This window comes from Rhinichthys klamathensis, unplaced genomic scaffold, assembly GCF_029890125.1.
Source record: "Rhinichthys klamathensis goyatoka isolate OS25496 unplaced genomic scaffold, OSU_Roscu_1.1 h1tg000491l_1, whole genome shotgun sequence".
Taxonomy (NCBI): domain Eukaryota; kingdom Metazoa; phylum Chordata; class Actinopteri; order Cypriniformes; family Leuciscidae; genus Rhinichthys; species Rhinichthys klamathensis.
This window is the reverse complement of record NW_026606977.1, coordinates 209,541-227,728: the sequence shown is the minus strand read 5'-3', so window position 1 is coordinate 227,728 and position 18,188 is coordinate 209,541. Positions and strand designations below refer to the sequence as shown.

At 37.6% G+C, this 18,188-nt stretch overlaps 2 protein-coding genes across 2 annotated transcripts; one reads left to right on the top strand and one right to left on the bottom strand.

The window, feature by feature from the left end:
• Positions 1 to 1,132: 1,132 nt before the first annotated feature.
• Positions 1,133 to 5,709, bottom strand: noa1 (nitric oxide associated 1). The gene is made up of 7 exons (XM_056237604.1): positions 4,377 to 5,709; positions 3,930 to 4,094; positions 3,166 to 3,377; positions 2,880 to 3,011; positions 2,674 to 2,790; positions 2,469 to 2,586; positions 1,133 to 1,492 (listed from the first exon to the last, which is right to left on the bottom strand). The coding sequence occupies exons 1-7, from the start codon at positions 5,617 to 5,619 to the stop codon at positions 1,260 to 1,262; spliced, it is 2,220 nt and encodes a 739-aa protein (XP_056093579.1). The 5' UTR covers positions 5,620 to 5,709; the 3' UTR covers positions 1,133 to 1,259.
• Positions 5,710 to 5,883: 174 nt separating this feature from the next.
• On the top strand, positions 5,884 to 18,147 carry polr2b (RNA polymerase II subunit B). The gene is made up of 25 exons (XM_056237620.1): positions 5,884 to 6,022; positions 6,356 to 6,428; positions 6,593 to 6,743; positions 6,833 to 6,945; positions 8,675 to 8,894; positions 9,048 to 9,206; positions 9,342 to 9,506; positions 9,617 to 9,813; positions 10,131 to 10,250; positions 10,370 to 10,556; positions 10,694 to 10,837; positions 10,934 to 11,073; positions 11,232 to 11,343; positions 11,446 to 11,600; positions 11,681 to 11,879; positions 12,034 to 12,202; positions 12,686 to 12,782; positions 12,884 to 12,978; positions 13,300 to 13,550; positions 13,761 to 13,850; positions 14,588 to 14,695; positions 16,488 to 16,601; positions 16,928 to 17,088; positions 17,171 to 17,366; positions 17,841 to 18,147. The coding sequence occupies exons 1-25, from the start codon at positions 6,004 to 6,006 to the stop codon at positions 17,928 to 17,930; spliced, it is 3,525 nt and encodes a 1,174-aa protein (XP_056093595.1). The 5' UTR covers positions 5,884 to 6,003; the 3' UTR covers positions 17,931 to 18,147.
• Positions 18,148 to 18,188: the final 41 nt, after the last annotated feature.

The following is an 18,188-nucleotide window of genomic DNA, read 5'->3' as shown; positions in this document are numbered from 1 at the left end:
CCTTTGAGGCTCTGTTTCACATAAGCTGAACATTTCATTTAAACACAAAAACATTTCTGTACACTTCCTAGAGGTCTTTCTTTGATTAGGCTGCTCTGCCTTTTAAGGAAAGTAGTGTGTAGTTTGTAATGTTTGAATAGTATTAGGTTATTTTCTTTCATTGTATATTTGCTTTCATTGTATATTTACTCTTGTGTTTGTAGATTTTTTTTTTTTCTTGCGTATTTTTTCTGTCAAACATTCTGGTAATGCTTCAATTTCATCCTCAGTCCAAAGATTTTGTTGCTTTTGTCTGTATATAAACTGTACATATTTCTGTTCTTTACTTGCTCTTCAGTGCCTCAGACAATCAATTTGAGCATTTTAATTCATTTCTCAGATATGTAGATCTTATTTACCATCAGAAGAACGAATGTCTTGTCTTTTCTCTGTAAAACATTCCCTTCCATATCAAATTAATTATCTGCTTCAAAAATGTTTATCCAAAGTTTATCTACGGTAATCATATGACTTTCAACTGATATCGACTGACTTTCTTTAGTTTTTTTATGAGTGTGAATGTGTTGTTGCCACAAACCTTAAAATGTGCAAAAAGGAGAAAAAAATTAAATATATAGAAATAAATTGCCTTTAGTGCATTAAGTGCAATATTGAATTTTTGGATATATTACCAAAGCAAGATGTAGTTGGTAGAGTTTTAGGGGTAAAATCCCAGGCCTCAGACGGAGGTGTGGTGCTCCTTCAAAACCATCCACAGGGCCCCTGAAAAACTCTTGGACGGTTGGATACTTTATCACTGTAAACATTTTTATTTTTTAAGCACTGCATTTTTTGCTTTTCTTTTTTTAGAATAGCATGTTGCCAATTCACAACTTGGATTGTTGTCATTTACACATCTTTGTAATCAAGTGTTTGACTGTCTTTTCCATTTCCTAGTAATAGCAGTCAAATTATATCAGTTGAAATATTATATAATGTTGTCCCCTCGATTTAGCTTTTTATGAATGATCTGCAAAAACAGTTTACTGTGTGACCTGTATGCTTAGCAGAGGATGTTTCAATAAAATAAAAACTCTTGCCACAGTTTTGTTTATTTATGTTTTTTATTTATTTAAATGGCTGAATATATAAATACATTTCATTGTCAGGTCAATTCATAAACATTTAGTATAAAAATATGTAGCATACAAGCAATACATTGTTGAATCAGAACAATATTTTGAAAAGCAACTTGCACTTCAGCAGCACTTAAATGTTTTTCATTTTTTCCTTCTCACGTTGAGTCTCTCGGCTGCTTTCACAGACAGACCGATGTCCACCAGCGCCTGTGGCTTTCTAGTCTTGTAGGCGGGAGACTTGTTGATTCGCTGTCCTTTGCGATTCACGATGTGGGGCAGCAAAGGCGGGTAGCGCAAACAAAGTCCTGCTGCCTCAGGGGCGTGAGTCCTCAAAAACAGCTGATCTCCTTCAGCTGCTGTCACAGCAACCCAGCCTAAGAAACAAGAAAAATGATGACATAAATTGAAGTTTCTTCAAATATATATATATATTTTGTTTTTATTGGGCCTGACCCCCTGTAGTGAAAATCAAGTTTTTAATGTGGTTTATATATCTATGTGGTGTTTTAAATATGCTTTCAGACAAACCACGTGCAAATTTATAAAAGTCAACACCATTGTATTTCTCCCCTGTTCTCTATGCCACAAAATCTGTTGTAACCAATCACGTCAATGGGTCTGACGTTGTAGAGCGATACATAAAACGCATTACCATTCTGATAATCGACTTGTAGACGACCCTGTATAATTCTCTCTTCTAATTCTGAATCAGTTTCTGGTTCAAACATATATGGCTGAATTATCGTGTATTATTTACTACAGTTGAGCGAGTGGATCAGGAGGCCCCAGCTCGAGTGAGTGGAGGCGGGGCTAATTTGCATATTAAAGGAGCCGCGTATACTAAATGAAGCAAGGGTGTTGTTACATTCAAGCTATTTTAAGGTATGACAGAATTATTTTCACAGGACAAAACATTTAAATTTGCTATTTTGATTTTTAAATGATTGACTACAGGGGGACTATAAGACTTGACCATAAAGACTTACTATAAACCCTTACAAAAGTACTGTAGTGGTATCAGTATCACAAATATACCATATGAGTTCCATTAAAAAACCCTGGAAATTCAAAGAAGGTCTTGGTTTAACCAAGCACATTTTAAAAAATATAATATCATGAAATTTGTGTTTGTGGAAAAATACATGTTGGAAAAGGAAAAGGTTATTGTAAAAAAGTTATAATCAAATTTCTAGATTTGAGTGTTATCTAAACAAGCAATTCAATTTAGACATCCAGCACAACCTGGAAAGGCAGCAGGCACCAAGATCGAAAGAATTTTAAAGAATCAGAAAATTTATTCAACACATTGCTTAGTCTGCTTTTCTGCTTGACAATTTTTCTAAAAATTACCTGCTGATGAGATCTTGATGTCAGTAATTGCGGTGTTGCAGCCCTGCCCCTTGAGTTCAAAGTCTTGAGCAATAAGTGGTGGAAAAGTTTTCATGCGCTCCTCACCACCAGATGGAACCTTATCACAAAATAATGTAGTATCATGTAGAATTCATTTTACACACACACACATTTATATATATATATATATACAGTATATACATACTGCAAGAAGGATATTCCCAGCATGTTTCTGGTAGACTGCATCAGCCTTGTCCAAATTGGTGATGTGAATCGGGATGCGAGATGAGGCAACAACTGTTAACCAGCAAGAGCATTTCCCCTAGAGAGAGTAACAGAACATTGAAATTATCTTAGTGTGGGGCAGATGCAGCAAAACATTCAGTATTCCAAAGTCAAACAAACTCCTACCTCCAAATAATCAATACGTGCCAAAGCCCCCAAAAACAAAACCATACCAGGGTTCATTAGATACGTTCTCGGTGTAATGGCATGTGTAGGAACCACCAGCTTCACTTCTTGATCATTCAACAAGCTGAGCACCTGGAAAGTTGCATTTGGATTAAAACCCTTTGTGGCACATGATTCATAATGATAGATGTTTTAAAATAAGGGAACATATAAATTATTGCAGTTATGAACATAATTATATCACAGTACAGTTTGAATGAAGTACAGTTTGAATGAAGAGACTCACATCATGTTCTTTCATGATGCCTGGGGTGTCATAGAACCAGTGTGCATCTTTGATTTCATTGTATGTGAGCTCTGCGTCTGTGGAGGAGTCCAAGGACTGATTCTGTTTAACACCTTCCTCCGCGTCTTCTCCAAAGCTCAGACTGTCAGGATCAAACTCCACAAGGTCTTTCTTGAGTGACTGATTTGTACGGAATGTCCTCCCAATATGACCTAAAAAAAATAATAATAGAGAAAATGAAGTTGCCTCAAACTTAAAATCTATAATATTATATAACAATAAAATATAATATAATAATACAATTATATATACATACATACACACATATATATCATATATCACATTTTCCTTTCCTTCAGAGCTTAAAACTTGCACTATAATGAGAAAAAGATTATCTATAATCTATATTATTTTACCTAAATAATGATACATTTAAACATTAAAAGTAAACAAATAAAATAAAATCAATCGTTTTAAATGCTACAAGTGTATTTAGACATCACAACTTTATAAAGTACAGTATGAAAAATGTATATTAATTTTGTGCTTTTATTTAACACTATTATTTATTATTTTATAAGTGAAGTGTTTTTAAAGATGAACTTTAACTGAACATTAGATGGCAAAGGTTTTCTAAATATACAAATAGTGGAAATGACCATGCACAGTTACAGTTCCAATATCAGCCGATAGAGATGAATTAAAAGTCTCTAATATCAGAGAATATCTAGATACCTAAAAAAAAACTAAACTTGCAAACTCACCAACCAAGTATCCCTGCTTGCTGAATTGTTTGATTCTCTTCAGTTCTTGAGGATTCATGTCCTCCTCAGTCAAAAGAGACGCCTGTTTAAGTCTCTCCGCCCGCCTGAACATCCGGTAGGGGGTCGGGTTGATGATGGGGAACTTCAGCAGATTTAATGTTGTTCCTAGATTTACAGAGGACAGATAGAAATGTTTTAACAATTTAAATAACTTCGACAGCAATATCATTCATTAAACAGCCTAATCATTAAGGGTCAAGCGCATTAATTAAAAAGGTCTTTGTTTTCTTTTTTTTGTGCCTTGAAACATTCTGTTCTTATATACTTGTGAACCAGAACTGCAAACATTGCATTAATCAACATATTACGTATCTTATTCTTATGTAATCATAAATACGGTATCTCTGTCTGTAAAAGCAACCAATTAACTCAAAATCAATATCTCACCAGGCCATGGAGATATAGTAGCTTTATGGATCACATCTGAGGCTCTGGATTTGCAATAATCTGATTCCAGTAGAGTATTAAACAGCGTGGATTTGCCAGCATTGGCCGTGCCGACCAAATACACATCTCCATTGTACTTCCAGGTTGACTGCAGTCTTGATATAAGGTTTTCTATACCATAACCTGTTTTGGCACTGATGAGGTGGATGTCCTTGGTATCACTGGTAGAAATGCCCATGCTGGCACAGTATGCCGCCAGCTGACGTCTGATACGTTGCAGGTAATTCTCTGCATCTCCAGGCAGCAAGTCTATTTTATTTCCTAAAATAACAATGTGCTTATTCTTCCCAACAAGCTCTGGAAGGTCTGGGATGATGGAGTCGGGGAGATCCAGAAGATCCACTATCAGCAGCACCAAAGCCTTCTCTGATTTAATTCTCTTGACAATCGCTGTGTACTCCTCTTTGGACATAGTGACGTTCAAAGCCTTATGGTGGTGATTGATTAAATAGCATCTCTGACATATTGCCTTCTTCAGTTTGTCCTCTTCAACTAACACTTTGAATTTCTCACTTGGCAGGTAACCCGGGATTTCAGGGTCAGTGCAGTGCATGAGGGCCCCGCAGCCAGAGCAACAGGAATCGCTGACTTCCACCTCCACATCAGGAGTGCCATAGATCTTTTGCTGCTTTTTAACCTTCTTTGATTTGGTGCGTCGGTCCAGTGGGAATCCTTCATCGTGGAACTCAATCAATGAGTTGTCCTCCACTTCAGACTTTCCAGAGCCCTTTAAATGCTTCAGTTGCATTTCCAGTCCTTTAATGTGCATGTCTTTGCCAGGCTTTTCATGCACTGGCTTTGTTTCTACATTACTCGTGAGCTCATTTGAAAGAAGATGATCTGGCAGTTTATCCTCTTCATTCTCCACTGGTTCATCAAAGTCCGGGAACACAAATTGTTCTTGTTTCTCTGGCTCAACTAATGTGTATAATTCCTGAGGTTGATTTAATGCTGGTACTCTAGCTCCTTTTTGACTGCTGTAACATCTCAGACCTGAAACCCCACATCTGGATGATCCGCACCTCTGGTTTGTGCCCAAATGGGTTACACAGTCTTTTGATATTAAGCTGGAAACAAATGACCGTGGAAACCGCCACATCCATTCATGTTCCGGTCTTGAAACATGTTTTAAACACGCACGAGTGTAGAATTGGAATGTCGACACTCTTAATAACTTGTACATTATTATATGTTAAAATAACAATCACATCGCTTCAATTACTACAACCTTGAAAACAACGAACCCATGTGAGAGAATACCGAGGGCCGCGCGTACAATATACGTCACCGGAGAAAAAAATTGGACAAAGAATATTAGGTAAAACATTTTATTTTTATGTAACATATTTAACATTAAAACTACGGTTTACTTAATCACAGACGTGTAAATGCTTGTGTATAAATAAAATAAAAACACTTGGTCCGGAAGTGACGTGTAATTCTGTAGCCGTTTGTGTTGATCATTCTCATAGCGGTGCAACCGCAGACATAAAGCGCCGTACAGTGGGGTGCGCGGATAATCTCCATTTAGTTTAACCAGAAGTTAAGTTATTCACCAGTAAATATCATGTATGATCAAGACGAAGGTATGTTTTGGCGATATAAGTGCAATACTTGTTTATTTATAGTTTTATTACTGTGAAATGTGTGGTTAGAGATACTAGTTTCAAGCGTTAACACAACGTTATTGGCTAACAGGCTAAGGTTAGCTTTGTCGCAAATGGGCATGTTAAGAAAAACAAACTTAATATTATAATAATTCTACCTTTGTATCTAGAACAAGTATTTAATGAGTGTCTTCCATTTTAGACTAATAGAGTGAATGTAATGCATTTGTTAGTAAGCTTAATTTGTCAGCAACAATGTTGTTTTGCACTCGTTGTGTTAGTAAATAACTTTAAGTTCTGTAATTATTGTAGATATCCAATATGATGAAGATGATGATGAAATCACCCCTGATCTGTGGCAGGAGGCCTGTTGGATTGTTATCAGGTAAAGAAAAAAACCTGTTGAATAACTTAGCTGTCATTATTGCTTTTGTGCTATAACTTTAATTTAACCTTAATTCTATCTATGCAGTATTAAAGTTAATAAGATAAATCTTAAACTTTATTGACATTGTTTTGCTAGTTTCTTGTCACATTTTCTCTTTCCAGCTCATATTTTGATGAAAAAGGTTTGGTGCGACAGCAGCTGGATTCATTCGATGAGTTCATCCAGATGTCTGTGCAGAGGATTGTGGAGGATGCTCCACCCATTGACCTGCAGGCTGAGGCCCAGCACACATCTGGAGAGGTGGAGGAGCCGGTGAGTGATTCGATGTCTGATATCATATATGTGTTTATGAGACTCTCTAAAGTGAATTGACTGATTTTGATTTGATTTATTTTCTGCAGCCTCGGTACTTGCTGAAGTTTGAGCAAATCTACCTGTCCAAACCCACTCACTGGGAAAGAGATGGTGCTCCCTCACCTATGATGCCAAACGAAGCCAGACTCCGAAATCTCACGTGAGTGATGTCCTTCAGTGTTTGAGAGCAGTTTAACCCTGTAAAGCCTGACGTATGAACATTTTTTTACTTTTATTTTTTTTTAATGTTTTTTTGTTGAGTATCATATTTGATAGATCAGGCTTTTATAGGGATGGGAATCGAGAACCGGTTCTTCTTCAGAACCGGTGCCCAGTGAATCGATTCCTTGGAACCGTTAGTATGCCTGCTTAACGATTCCGCTTATCGGTTCCCCTCGTTGCCAATGTGTCATGACGTCTCACACGCGCTGCCTTGTTTTGGTTCAGAACGCAGCAAACATGGCATTGAGGCAGAAGCGTTTTAAAGTTTGGTTATATTTCACGCGAAAAGACGCCAATATATGAGGCGCCGTCTAGAGCTTAAATCAAACTTCATTCACGCACACATAGGCTATATGAAACACTTGCACACACACTACGTAGTCAAACATACATGTATACTGCTGAATGCGCAAACAAATATGAAATGCACAACGACACACCAAAGTCACTCACGCACATACTGTACACGCAAACTCTACACACACGAGATGCGCGGAACTCTCCACGCACATACTTATATGAGACGCGCGCGCGCACACACAAACTCTCCACGCACATACTTATATGAGACGCGCGCGTGCGCACACAAACTCTCCACGCGCACACACAAACTCGCGCACATACTCAATGAGAGTATGACGGCGCCTCATAACAATACATCACTTGCAACCCTATTTTTTTTACAGCTTGCAACACGTAACACCAGTATAGGTTCACACCAATAATACTCTGTGCTGTGTCTTCTGATCAGATATAACAATCAATTTGTACTTATGTCACCCAATGAGAATCGATAAGTAATCGAATCGATAAGCAATATCGATAATGGAATCGGAATCGTTAAATTCTTATCAATTCCCATCCCTTGGCTTTTATGGCTCATATAGTATGATATAGGAGATTAACGTAGATCATACTTGAGGAGAAAAAACCCCACCAATTTTTTCACCATAGAATCCAAATCAAGCAAAAACATGCAATTTGCTGCTGATATTTATATTGCCAGAAAGTAAAATGAAAATTCTGGTAGTTTATAAAATCAATCAATAAGATCTTTGATCTCATCTACTTGTTTTTCATAAGGTGCATATAGATATCAGTGGTTACTCTTTATCTCCTAATTATATTTCTTACTAGTAAGATAGTATTTAAATGCTAAGTTTAATTAGCGATGGTTTGTGATTTTTGTTGTGGGAGGAAAACATACAATATAATGCAATACAATGATGATAGATCTACAAATAAATGCTCATCAAAAGCCTGATGTTTCATTTGTTTCTCATTGATTTTTCACATTTTGATTTATTTCTTTTAATAATAAAATAAAAAAAGTATGGGTAATCCTGGTTTTCACAGTAAAAACATGTACCACAACCTGAAGGGGGGTGTTTTTAGAATTATGCTAAAAACCTATTTACTTGCTGATACAGAATGACCTGTCAGACAACAGAAATCATGTAATCGATTTTGTACAACATCAAAGTTTTGATCCTGTTGATAATTTTGAGACCTTATAAATTTGTGCATTAAATATGCTATAGTAGCCTTTAATAGAGCTGAATTAGAGCATTCTTAAGTTGCATGTTTTAGTGTGAACTTTAAAAGTCCGACTCCCACAGGTTTCACGAGAGCAGGCAGTGTATCTGAATGCACGCTGTGACTTGCAGGTATTCCGCCCCTCTGTATGTGGACATCACAAAGACTATCATAAAGGATGGGGAAGAGCAACAGCAGACGCAGCATCAGAAAACATTTATAGGCAAAATTCCCATCATGCTCCGTTCCACGTACTGTCTGCTGAGCGGCCTGACAGATCGTGATCTTTGTGAGTTGAACGAATGCCCACTGGACCCTGGAGGCTACTTCATCATCAATGGTTCAGAGAAGGTTGGTTTTGTTTCAAAAACACAGAATTACACACATAATCGCATAATTATTTTGTTTGTGAATAATTGGTCATTTGCAGTATAACATAAATTGTGTTTTAAATCTTTTGAATTTTGTTTGGTTTTGATTCAATGTGTTCTGTCATTTGTCCAGGTCCTGATTGCTCAAGAGAAGATGGCCACTAACACAGTGTATGTGTTTGCTAAGAAAGACTCCAAGTATGCTTACACTGGAGAGTGCAGGTCATGTCTGGAGAACTCCTCCAGACCCACCAGCACCATCTGGGTCAGCATGATGGCCCGTGGAGGACAGGTCAGTATCTCCTGACTGTAAAAGCAAGTATTTCGCTTGCAGATTGAGCCAAGTTGTGTGGTTTTTGGATTCATGAACTATTTTTGCTCTGAATCTTGTGCATCTTTTTTATTATATGTTTTTTCTTCTGTCCAGGGAGTTAAGAAAAGTGCCATCGGCCAAAGGATTGTTTCCACTCTGCCGTACATCCGGCAGGAAGTTCCCATCATCATTGTGTTCCGTGCTTTGGGATTTGTGTCTGATAGAGACATCCTTGAACACATCATCTATGACTTTGATGATCCTGAGATGATGGAGATGGTATGTCACCTTAAATGTACAAATGAAGCACTCTTGTGATTAGTAGAGTTTTCCCTTAGAAGTACGATTTAATTTGTAAAAACGGCGTACTCTGCTTTTTTCCCCTCCAGGTGAAGCCATCTTTGGACGAGGCGTTTGTGATTCAGGAACAGAATGTGGCTCTGAACTTCATTGGCTCCAGAGGGGCTAAACCTGGTGTCACCAAAGAGAGAAGAATCAAATATGCTAAAGAGGTTTTGCAGAAGGAGGTGTTGCCACATGTTGGTGTATCAGATTTCTGCGAGACCAAGAAAGCTTATTTTCTAGGGTAAAATAGCTTTATGAGTTTGTCCTGTTGTCTTACACTTCTACATTTGTGGTCCGTAAGATTTTGAAAAACATATAGTATAGAAAAAAACCGAAATGCAATTTAATCTGTTTGAATTAGTGTTTTATTTTTACTGTATTTCTGATCAAAATCTTAATTTCGCGGTATGTTATTACAGATTAAACTGTCTTTATTAAAAAGTGTGTATGTATGTGTGTGTGTGTATATATATGTATACACCGTATACACACATATCTACTTAATTTTTAACATTTTGTGTAATGCATGTACAAACTGATTGCTTTCTCTTTATTTAGTTACATGGTTCACAGACTACTGTTGGCTGCTCTGGGCAGACGAGAGCTGGATGACAGAGATCACTATGGCAACAAGAGGCTCGATCTCGCTGGACCTTTGCTTGCGTTTCTTTTCAGAGGGTTAGAATCAAAAAATCTTTCATTAAGCATTCAAGGTGCATTAATAAAATAATGCTTGTGCATGTTTCAAGATGACATCACATCCAAAATTGAAATCCATACATCTGTGTTTTTCACAGAATGTTCAAGAACCTGCTGAAGGAGATCAGGATCTATGCACAGAAGTTTATTGACAGGGGGAAGGACTTTAATCTTGAGCTGGCCATTAAGACCCGCATCATTTCTGACGGACTCAAGTACTCCCTGGCCACAGGCAACTGGGGGGATGTGAAGAAAGCCCATCAGGCCAGAGCTGGAGTATCTCAGGTGATGTGCTTTTTCTTCAGTTTATGTCGGTTTACCTATTTTACCTTTTGCTCTACTATGTATGTACAAATGCATACATTTATTAAGCTTTTTTGCAAACAGTTTACACACTATCCTCATTGACTTTTTGTTTATAGGTGTTGAACAGGTTGACTTTCGCCTCCACTCTTTCCCACCTGCGCCGCGTAAACTCGCCTATAGGACGAGACGGCAAGCTGGCCAAACCCAGGCAGCTTCATAACACACTGTGGGGTATGGTGTGCCCTGCGGAGACCCCAGAGGTAGGACCCTTGAACACTAGTATGCATGTGAATGTCAGCTCAAGTTTTCAATGAGGTTGAGTGTAATTAAGATGGAGTGTAATTGTTTTGTTGCAGGGCCATGCTGTAGGTTTGGTAAAGAATCTAGCTCTCATGGCCTACATCTCTGTGGGATCTCAGCCGTCCCCCATCCTGGAGTTCTTGGAGGAGTGGAGCATGGAGAACCTGGAGGAAATCTCCCCTGCTGCTATTGCAGAGTGAGTGTCTTCCTGTTCTATAGGGGGCAGCACCACACCATTGAAATCGGCACGCTTTACAAGTGAAACATTTTGTGATTGCGCAATGTTGTTCATATATTTCTTTTTAGTAAATCTTTATTGAATTTATACAATTTAATTTGTGTTTGTTCCTTTAGTGCAACTAAGATTTTTGTGAACGGTTGCTGGGTGGGTATTCACAAAGACCCTGAGCAGCTGATGAACACTCTACGGAAGCTGAGGAGACAGATGGACATCATTGTGTCTGAGGTGTGACATCTCTTTTCCCTGTTTTTGTTTTTGCACCACTCCAGTTTAACATTTATTTTGTGTACAGCACCTAATTGTGATCTTGTTTTCATCATGGTCCAGGTGTCAATGATCAGAGATATTCGTGAGAGGGAGATCAGGATCTATACAGACGCTGGCAGGATCTGCCGTCCGCTGCTTATTGTGGAAAAACAGAAACTTCTGCTGAAGAGACGACACATTGACCAGCTCAAAGAGAGAGAGTACAACAACTACAGGTACATATGAAGAATATCATCTCAGACTGCTTTCAGATTCTTCCTGTTCCTCTATAACAGAGTATCTGTCTCCTGTGTAGTTGGCAGGACCTGGTAGCCAGTGGTGTGGTTGAATATATTGACACACTAGAGGAGGAAACTGTAATGTTGGCCATGACCCCCGATGACCTTCAGGAGAAGGGCGTGGCTTATTGCTCCACCTACACGCATTGTGAGATCCACCCGTCCATGATTTTGGGTGTCTGTGCATCCATTATTCCTTTCCCTGATCACAACCAGGTACCGTCCTATATAATACCTATTTACAACATGCAGTATTGTTGATATATTAACATTTTAGAGAATTTTAACATCTGCAAACTCTAGTATAACTATTTGTATCTGAAGAACTTGCATAATATAGTGTCTAAATGATGCACTCTCCTGTTTACAGTCTCCCAGAAACACGTACCAGTCTGCTATGGGTAAACAAGCCATGGGAGTTTACATCACCAACTTCCATGTGCGAATGGATACCCTGGCACATGTGCTCTACTACCCCCAGAAACCCTTAGTCACGACTCGTTCTATGGAGTATCTACGTTTCAGAGAGCTGCCGGCAGGTAATCTATTTCTTACATTAAACAGTAGTGCTGCATCCGTGTCTCCACTACCAGTAAAGACATTTCTAATGTTACAAAAGCTTCCCATTTCAAATAAATGCTCTTCTTTCATCAAGCAACACTGAACAAAAAGTATCACTCTTTCCACAAAAATATGAAGCAACACAATTGTTTTCAACATTGATTATAAGAAATGTTTCTTGACCACCAAATCGGCAAATTAGAATGATTGCTGAAGGGTCATGTGACACAAGAAATGGCTGTTGCCATTCACAGAAATTATTACATTTTATTAAAAAAAAGTTATTTTCACAATATTACTCTTTTTACTGTATGTTGACCAGATAAATGCAACCTTGGTGAGCATAAGAGACTTAAAAAAACAATGTCACCAACCTCAAACTTTTGAACAGTAGTTTATCAATGATTCCGACATCATTTAGCCTCAAAAACTGTAATATGTATGCACATTTTTCTTAAAAGGTATCAATTCCATTGTGGCTATTGCATCATATACTGGATACAACCAGGAAGATTCTGTCATCATGAACCGTTCGGCTGTGGATCGTGGATTCTTCAGGTATCTGATACTAGAATTTAGCTGTCAAAATCAATGTGAAACTATGCTTACAATTTCTTTTCACAAAGTTCAAGTTTTGATTAAACTGTCTGTTATCTCAGGTCTGTGTTCTACCGCTCGTACAAGGAACAGGAATCTAAGAAAGGCTTTGACCAGGAAGAGATCTTTGAGAAACCCACCCGAGAGACCTGTCAAGGTGCAATTCTAGTGCTTTTACTCTTCTCTTTATCCTAGGAAGTGACAATGCAGCATATTTGTAGCATTAAATAATTTATTTATGTCCTCTACTACATGAAGCAACAAAATATATTATATTTGTTTACATTTGTGGTCCAATGAGTTTTTAGTCTGAATATCTTGTGCAATGCTGTCGATATTTGCTGAAAATCTTCAGATTAAAATGGAGATGTGATTTATTGCTTTGTTTTGTTACATCATGCTTGGCTAGAACATGGTATTACAGAACCTTTCTGCAAGCTATGTGTTATTACCATTTCTGTTCCTTTTTTCTCTAAAGGTATGCGACACGCCATCTATGACAAGTTGGATGACGATGGTTTGATTGCTCCCGGTGTGCGCGTGTCTGGTGAGGACGTCATCATTGGCAAAACCGTAACTCTTCCCGAGAATGATGATGAGCTGGATAGCACCAACCGTCGCTACACTAAGAGAGACTGCAGCACGTTCCTGCGCACCAGTGAAACCGGAATCGTTGATCAAGTCATGGTCACGCTAAACCAGGAGGGCTACAAGTTTTGCAAAATCAGAGTATGTACTGATTTGAATCTGAATGGATTTTTTTTTTTTTTTTTTTTACCAATCTTGAAGGAATATTTCACTCAAACATGAACATTTATTTACCCTCAGTATGTTCCAAACCCAAATGCTGTTGTTTTTTTCTTTCAAATATCAGCATAAAAATTGTTTATTAATAAACACTTTTAGTGCAAATGCTTAAATTTAAATTGTCTTGTGCAGGTCCGTTCAGTTCGTATACCACAAATCGGAGACAAGTTTGCCAGTCGTCACGGTCAGAAGGGTACCTGCGGTATCCAGTACAGACAAGAGGTAAGGGGACACTACCATTGGGGTCTGTATGAATTTAATTTTTTTTTTTTTTTTTAAAGTCTTTTATGCTCACCTAGGCTGCATTTATTTGATAAAAAAATACAACAAAAACTGTAATACTGTAAAATATATTCCAATTTAAATGAACTGTTTTCTATTTTAATACATTTCAAAATGTAATTTATTCCTGTGATGGCAAAGCTGAATTTTCAGCATCATTACTCCATAGGTGTCACACAGTCCTTCAGAAATCCTTCTAATATGCTGATTTGATGCTCAAGAAACATTTCTTATTAATGCTTAAACAGATGTTCTGCTTATAATATTTTTGTGCAAGCTGTGGTACTTTGAAATTAATTTTCAAACAAGCAGCATTTTTTGAAATGCAAATCTTTTGTAACATAGATGTTTACTGTCATTTTAAATCAATTTAAGAAATCCTTGCTGAATAAAAGTAATAAACTATTTTTAAAAAGTCTTACTGACTCAAAACTTGTGTAATGGGAGATGTAATGTTGTAGTGCTCATTTTTTATGTGAACGAGACTGAATGTGTATGCTTTTGCTAGGTTTGTTTAGACTAGCCTGCAGTTGAAGGTTTGTACACAGGATGTGGCTCTTAAACAGCTTATGATAGCATAGACTCTTACAGCCGAAGGCATTGTAAACAGTCACTATGAAACCCAAACGCAGATGCAGTGTGTGTCTGACCTGAGCTGTGAATTTTCCTCTCTTTAGGACATGCCATTCACATGTGAAGGAATCACCCCAGATATCATCATCAACCCTCACGCCATCCCTTCCAGAATGACAGTCGGCCATTTGATCGAGTGTCTGCAAGGGAAGGTACTTTGGTTTTCTGCTCCTAATCCTGCGTATCGTGCTTCTTTTTTCAACTCGTTGTCTACATTACAGACAGATGTTTATTTTGGGAACATGTGTTCAGAAAAGTGCCCTACAAAGGTGCCCTTTTTTGGGGGTAATGATTACACATTCCACAGTTAATCCTATATATATATATATATATATATATATATATATACTAGACGTGCGGTAATGCGATAAATCGCGGTAATGAATATGCACGATATTGTTATCGCGGGCACTTCAAAATACCGTGAAAAATAATAGATCCGAATTTAGATTTTTAGAACGCACATTACCTTATTTTCCATCAACCGCCTAAAAAACACTGCGTATATGCTGCGCAAAACACGTGCGCACTCTGATGTAAACAATCCCCACATGTATAAGCACTGTGTGCATGCGGCGCAGTGCGCACTCTAGTCTAATGTAAACAATCCACACATGGAGAAGAAGCATGACGCATTCAGCTTGAGACTCACGCAATAGACACTTTTCACACTCTCTCACGCCACACATCCATTTTCTCACGCAGAGACTAGAGGACTAGACAGAGCAGGTTACTTATGATATGAAAACAATATCAGCTCTCAGGTTCTGTCCATTTTATTACGAAATTCAGACAATAAATGCCGTTTTGGCGCTTGTAAATGTGATGTGACGGATCGCTGCGCCTCAGTTCAAGTAAACCGATCATCTGTTACTTTTTATTTAAAGATACAGTACAACTTACCGAAAGTTATATGCCTCATACATAATATCGATCAACCAGTGTTTTTCAACCACGGAAAGAGGTCAATAAAACTGCAGGAGAACAATTGTCACAGAACGTTACATTTACTCAGGAAATCCATTTAATGACCAGCACGTTAGTTGACTAGAAAAAATAGCTATAGAGAGGAGTATTTTGCTAAATATGTGCACTATATTACATATTTATTATATGTTTACTTGTCATTACATAATTGTTGTTATAATGAAAACCGCATTATATTTAATTTCTCTCTGTATGTTTAAAACATTATGTGAGATTTTTTTTTCTTGAGAGAAATTAACATGCAGCCTATCTACTGTAGCCTACCTAATATTTATCCAAATGAGTCAATATTGAATCAAAATTGAAATCAAATCCAAGAATTGAATTGAAATTTTGAAAATTGTGTTAATGTTAATAAAAATACAACTGGTCATTTATTATTTCTTGTTATCTTAGGTCCATTAAATATCAACAGAGATAACTTTGATTTTAAAAATGTATTAGTAAATGTTGAAATTAACATTAGCCAAGAAGTAGAAGTTTTTTTCCATTGTTCATGTTATTTAATGTATTTAATGATTTAAAAAAAAAAAAGTATTTTAACAAATTATGTTATAAATGATGTTTTAACAAAATGTTATAAATGCCTTTTAATCTTTATCTACAACCAGTTCTAACTCAAACGTCTAGTACGTCTCAATAACAGTTCTCAGTTCTTTTAAAGGTTGACATGACATCTTTTTTTTAATTTGTTTAATTTTTAGACTGATTTGAACCAATAACTCATGAGTTTGAGTTTGTGAGTGATAACTCATAAGAGCCGATTGTTTAGAAATCGTCATACTTTTGCATACTTTTTGCATGCAATTCAACCATCAATTGAAAGAGGTGTTACTGTTAACAAAACCATAATTCGGTTCCATTACACTGAATAAGAACCAATTCTTAATTTACAACCCTAGTCATTTTTGTGTTAAATATGCAACCGTTCAGAACACTATTTCCTTTTCTGTTCAGGTGTCTGCTAACAAAGGAGAGATTGGTGATGCCACGCCATTCAACGATGCTGTGAATGTACAAAAGGTCTCCAACCTGCTGTCAGAATACGGTTACCATCTGAGAGGCAATGAGGTGAAGAGCTCCTACCTGCCAATGTGGCAGTCCACCCAAAAAATTAACATTCTGTCATCATTTACTCACCCTCATGTCCTTCCAAACCTGTTTGACTTTCTCCTGTTGAACATAGAAGATATTTTGAAGAATTGAAGAAACAGTTTCGGTTCCCGTTGACTTCAAAATATCATCTTCTATGTTCCACTGAAGATAGAAAGTCATACAGTTTGCAATGACGTGAGGGTGTGTAAAATGACGGAATTTCATTTTTAGGTGGACTATTCCCTTAAGAATGCATTAGATGTGTTGAAACGTGGTTCTAATGGTAGTATTTATTATTGCAGGTTTTGTATAATGGGTTCACTGGCCGTAAGCTCACCTCTCAGATCTTCATCGGACCCACATACTACCAGCGTCTAAAGCACATGGTGGACGATAAAATCCACTCCAGGGCCCGTGGTCCGGTCCAGATCCTCAACAGACAGCCCATGGAGGGTAGATCACGGTGAGATGGCAGCACTTTTATGCTAGCAATTTTTTTTATGTGTAAATCACCTATTAGATCTTAACTGTTTTCTTTCCTCCAGTGATGGTGGGCTGCGTTTTGGAGAGATGGAACGTGATTGTCAGATCGCTCACGGTGCCGCTCAGTTCCTAAAAGAGAGGCTTTTTGAGGCATCTGACCCGTACCAGGTCCACGTCTGCAACCTGTGCGGCCTCATGGCCATCGCAAACACCCGCACGCACACCTATGAGTGCAGGGGCTGCCGCAACAAGACACAGGTGAGTAACCGCTAATATCCAGTCTTACTGGGTCAAGTGGTCAATAAAGTTGGTATAAAATTAAATTTCACGCTTTCAAATTTTTTTTTTTTTATTGATTTTATTGTGAATGATTTGTCTATGCATAACTCTTTCGAGACATCTCTCTGTTGACATATGCTAGACTTCTCCAATCATTAAGTCTGCTTAAACCCACCCCTTTCTCACAGAACCAAGACCCTGCCCTTCAATTTCTTCTTTTTTGATAATCATTTTCACTCTGTTAATCAGTATACAGAAGAAAAGATCTGTCTCTAATTCTCTACTATTTTATTGAGACTTTAAAGGCTCAGGGATGGTTTTTGGCTCAATTCCCACAAATAGCAAGTCATGAGCTTTTACTTTAAATGGTCTAATGAGCATATTATAGAACTCATATTTAAGACGTTAAAATGAGCTCTTTCGTGACCCCCTTCCTCGGCTCTGTTCTTTCAGATCTCTTTGGTGAGGATGCCGTACGCCTGTAAGCTCTTATTCCAGGAGCTGATGTCTATGAGCATTGCCCCACGGATGATGACCAGCTAAACGGCCACACAGATGAATAATGGAAAACAGGAACCAGGAGCAAATCATAGTGAAAATGATTTTGAATGGATCCCAACAGCACTTCCTGCGGTAGCTGCTGGGCTTGTGAACTTTTTATGTTTTTGTTGTTTTTCATATGTTGTTATAGTTCTGAAACAGGTGTTTTGGCTGTTCAACCTAGAATAAAATAAAGCTGCTTTTTAAAAAAATAAAAAAATTAATGATGTGCTCATCAAGATTTAACTGCTTAGTTTTTTG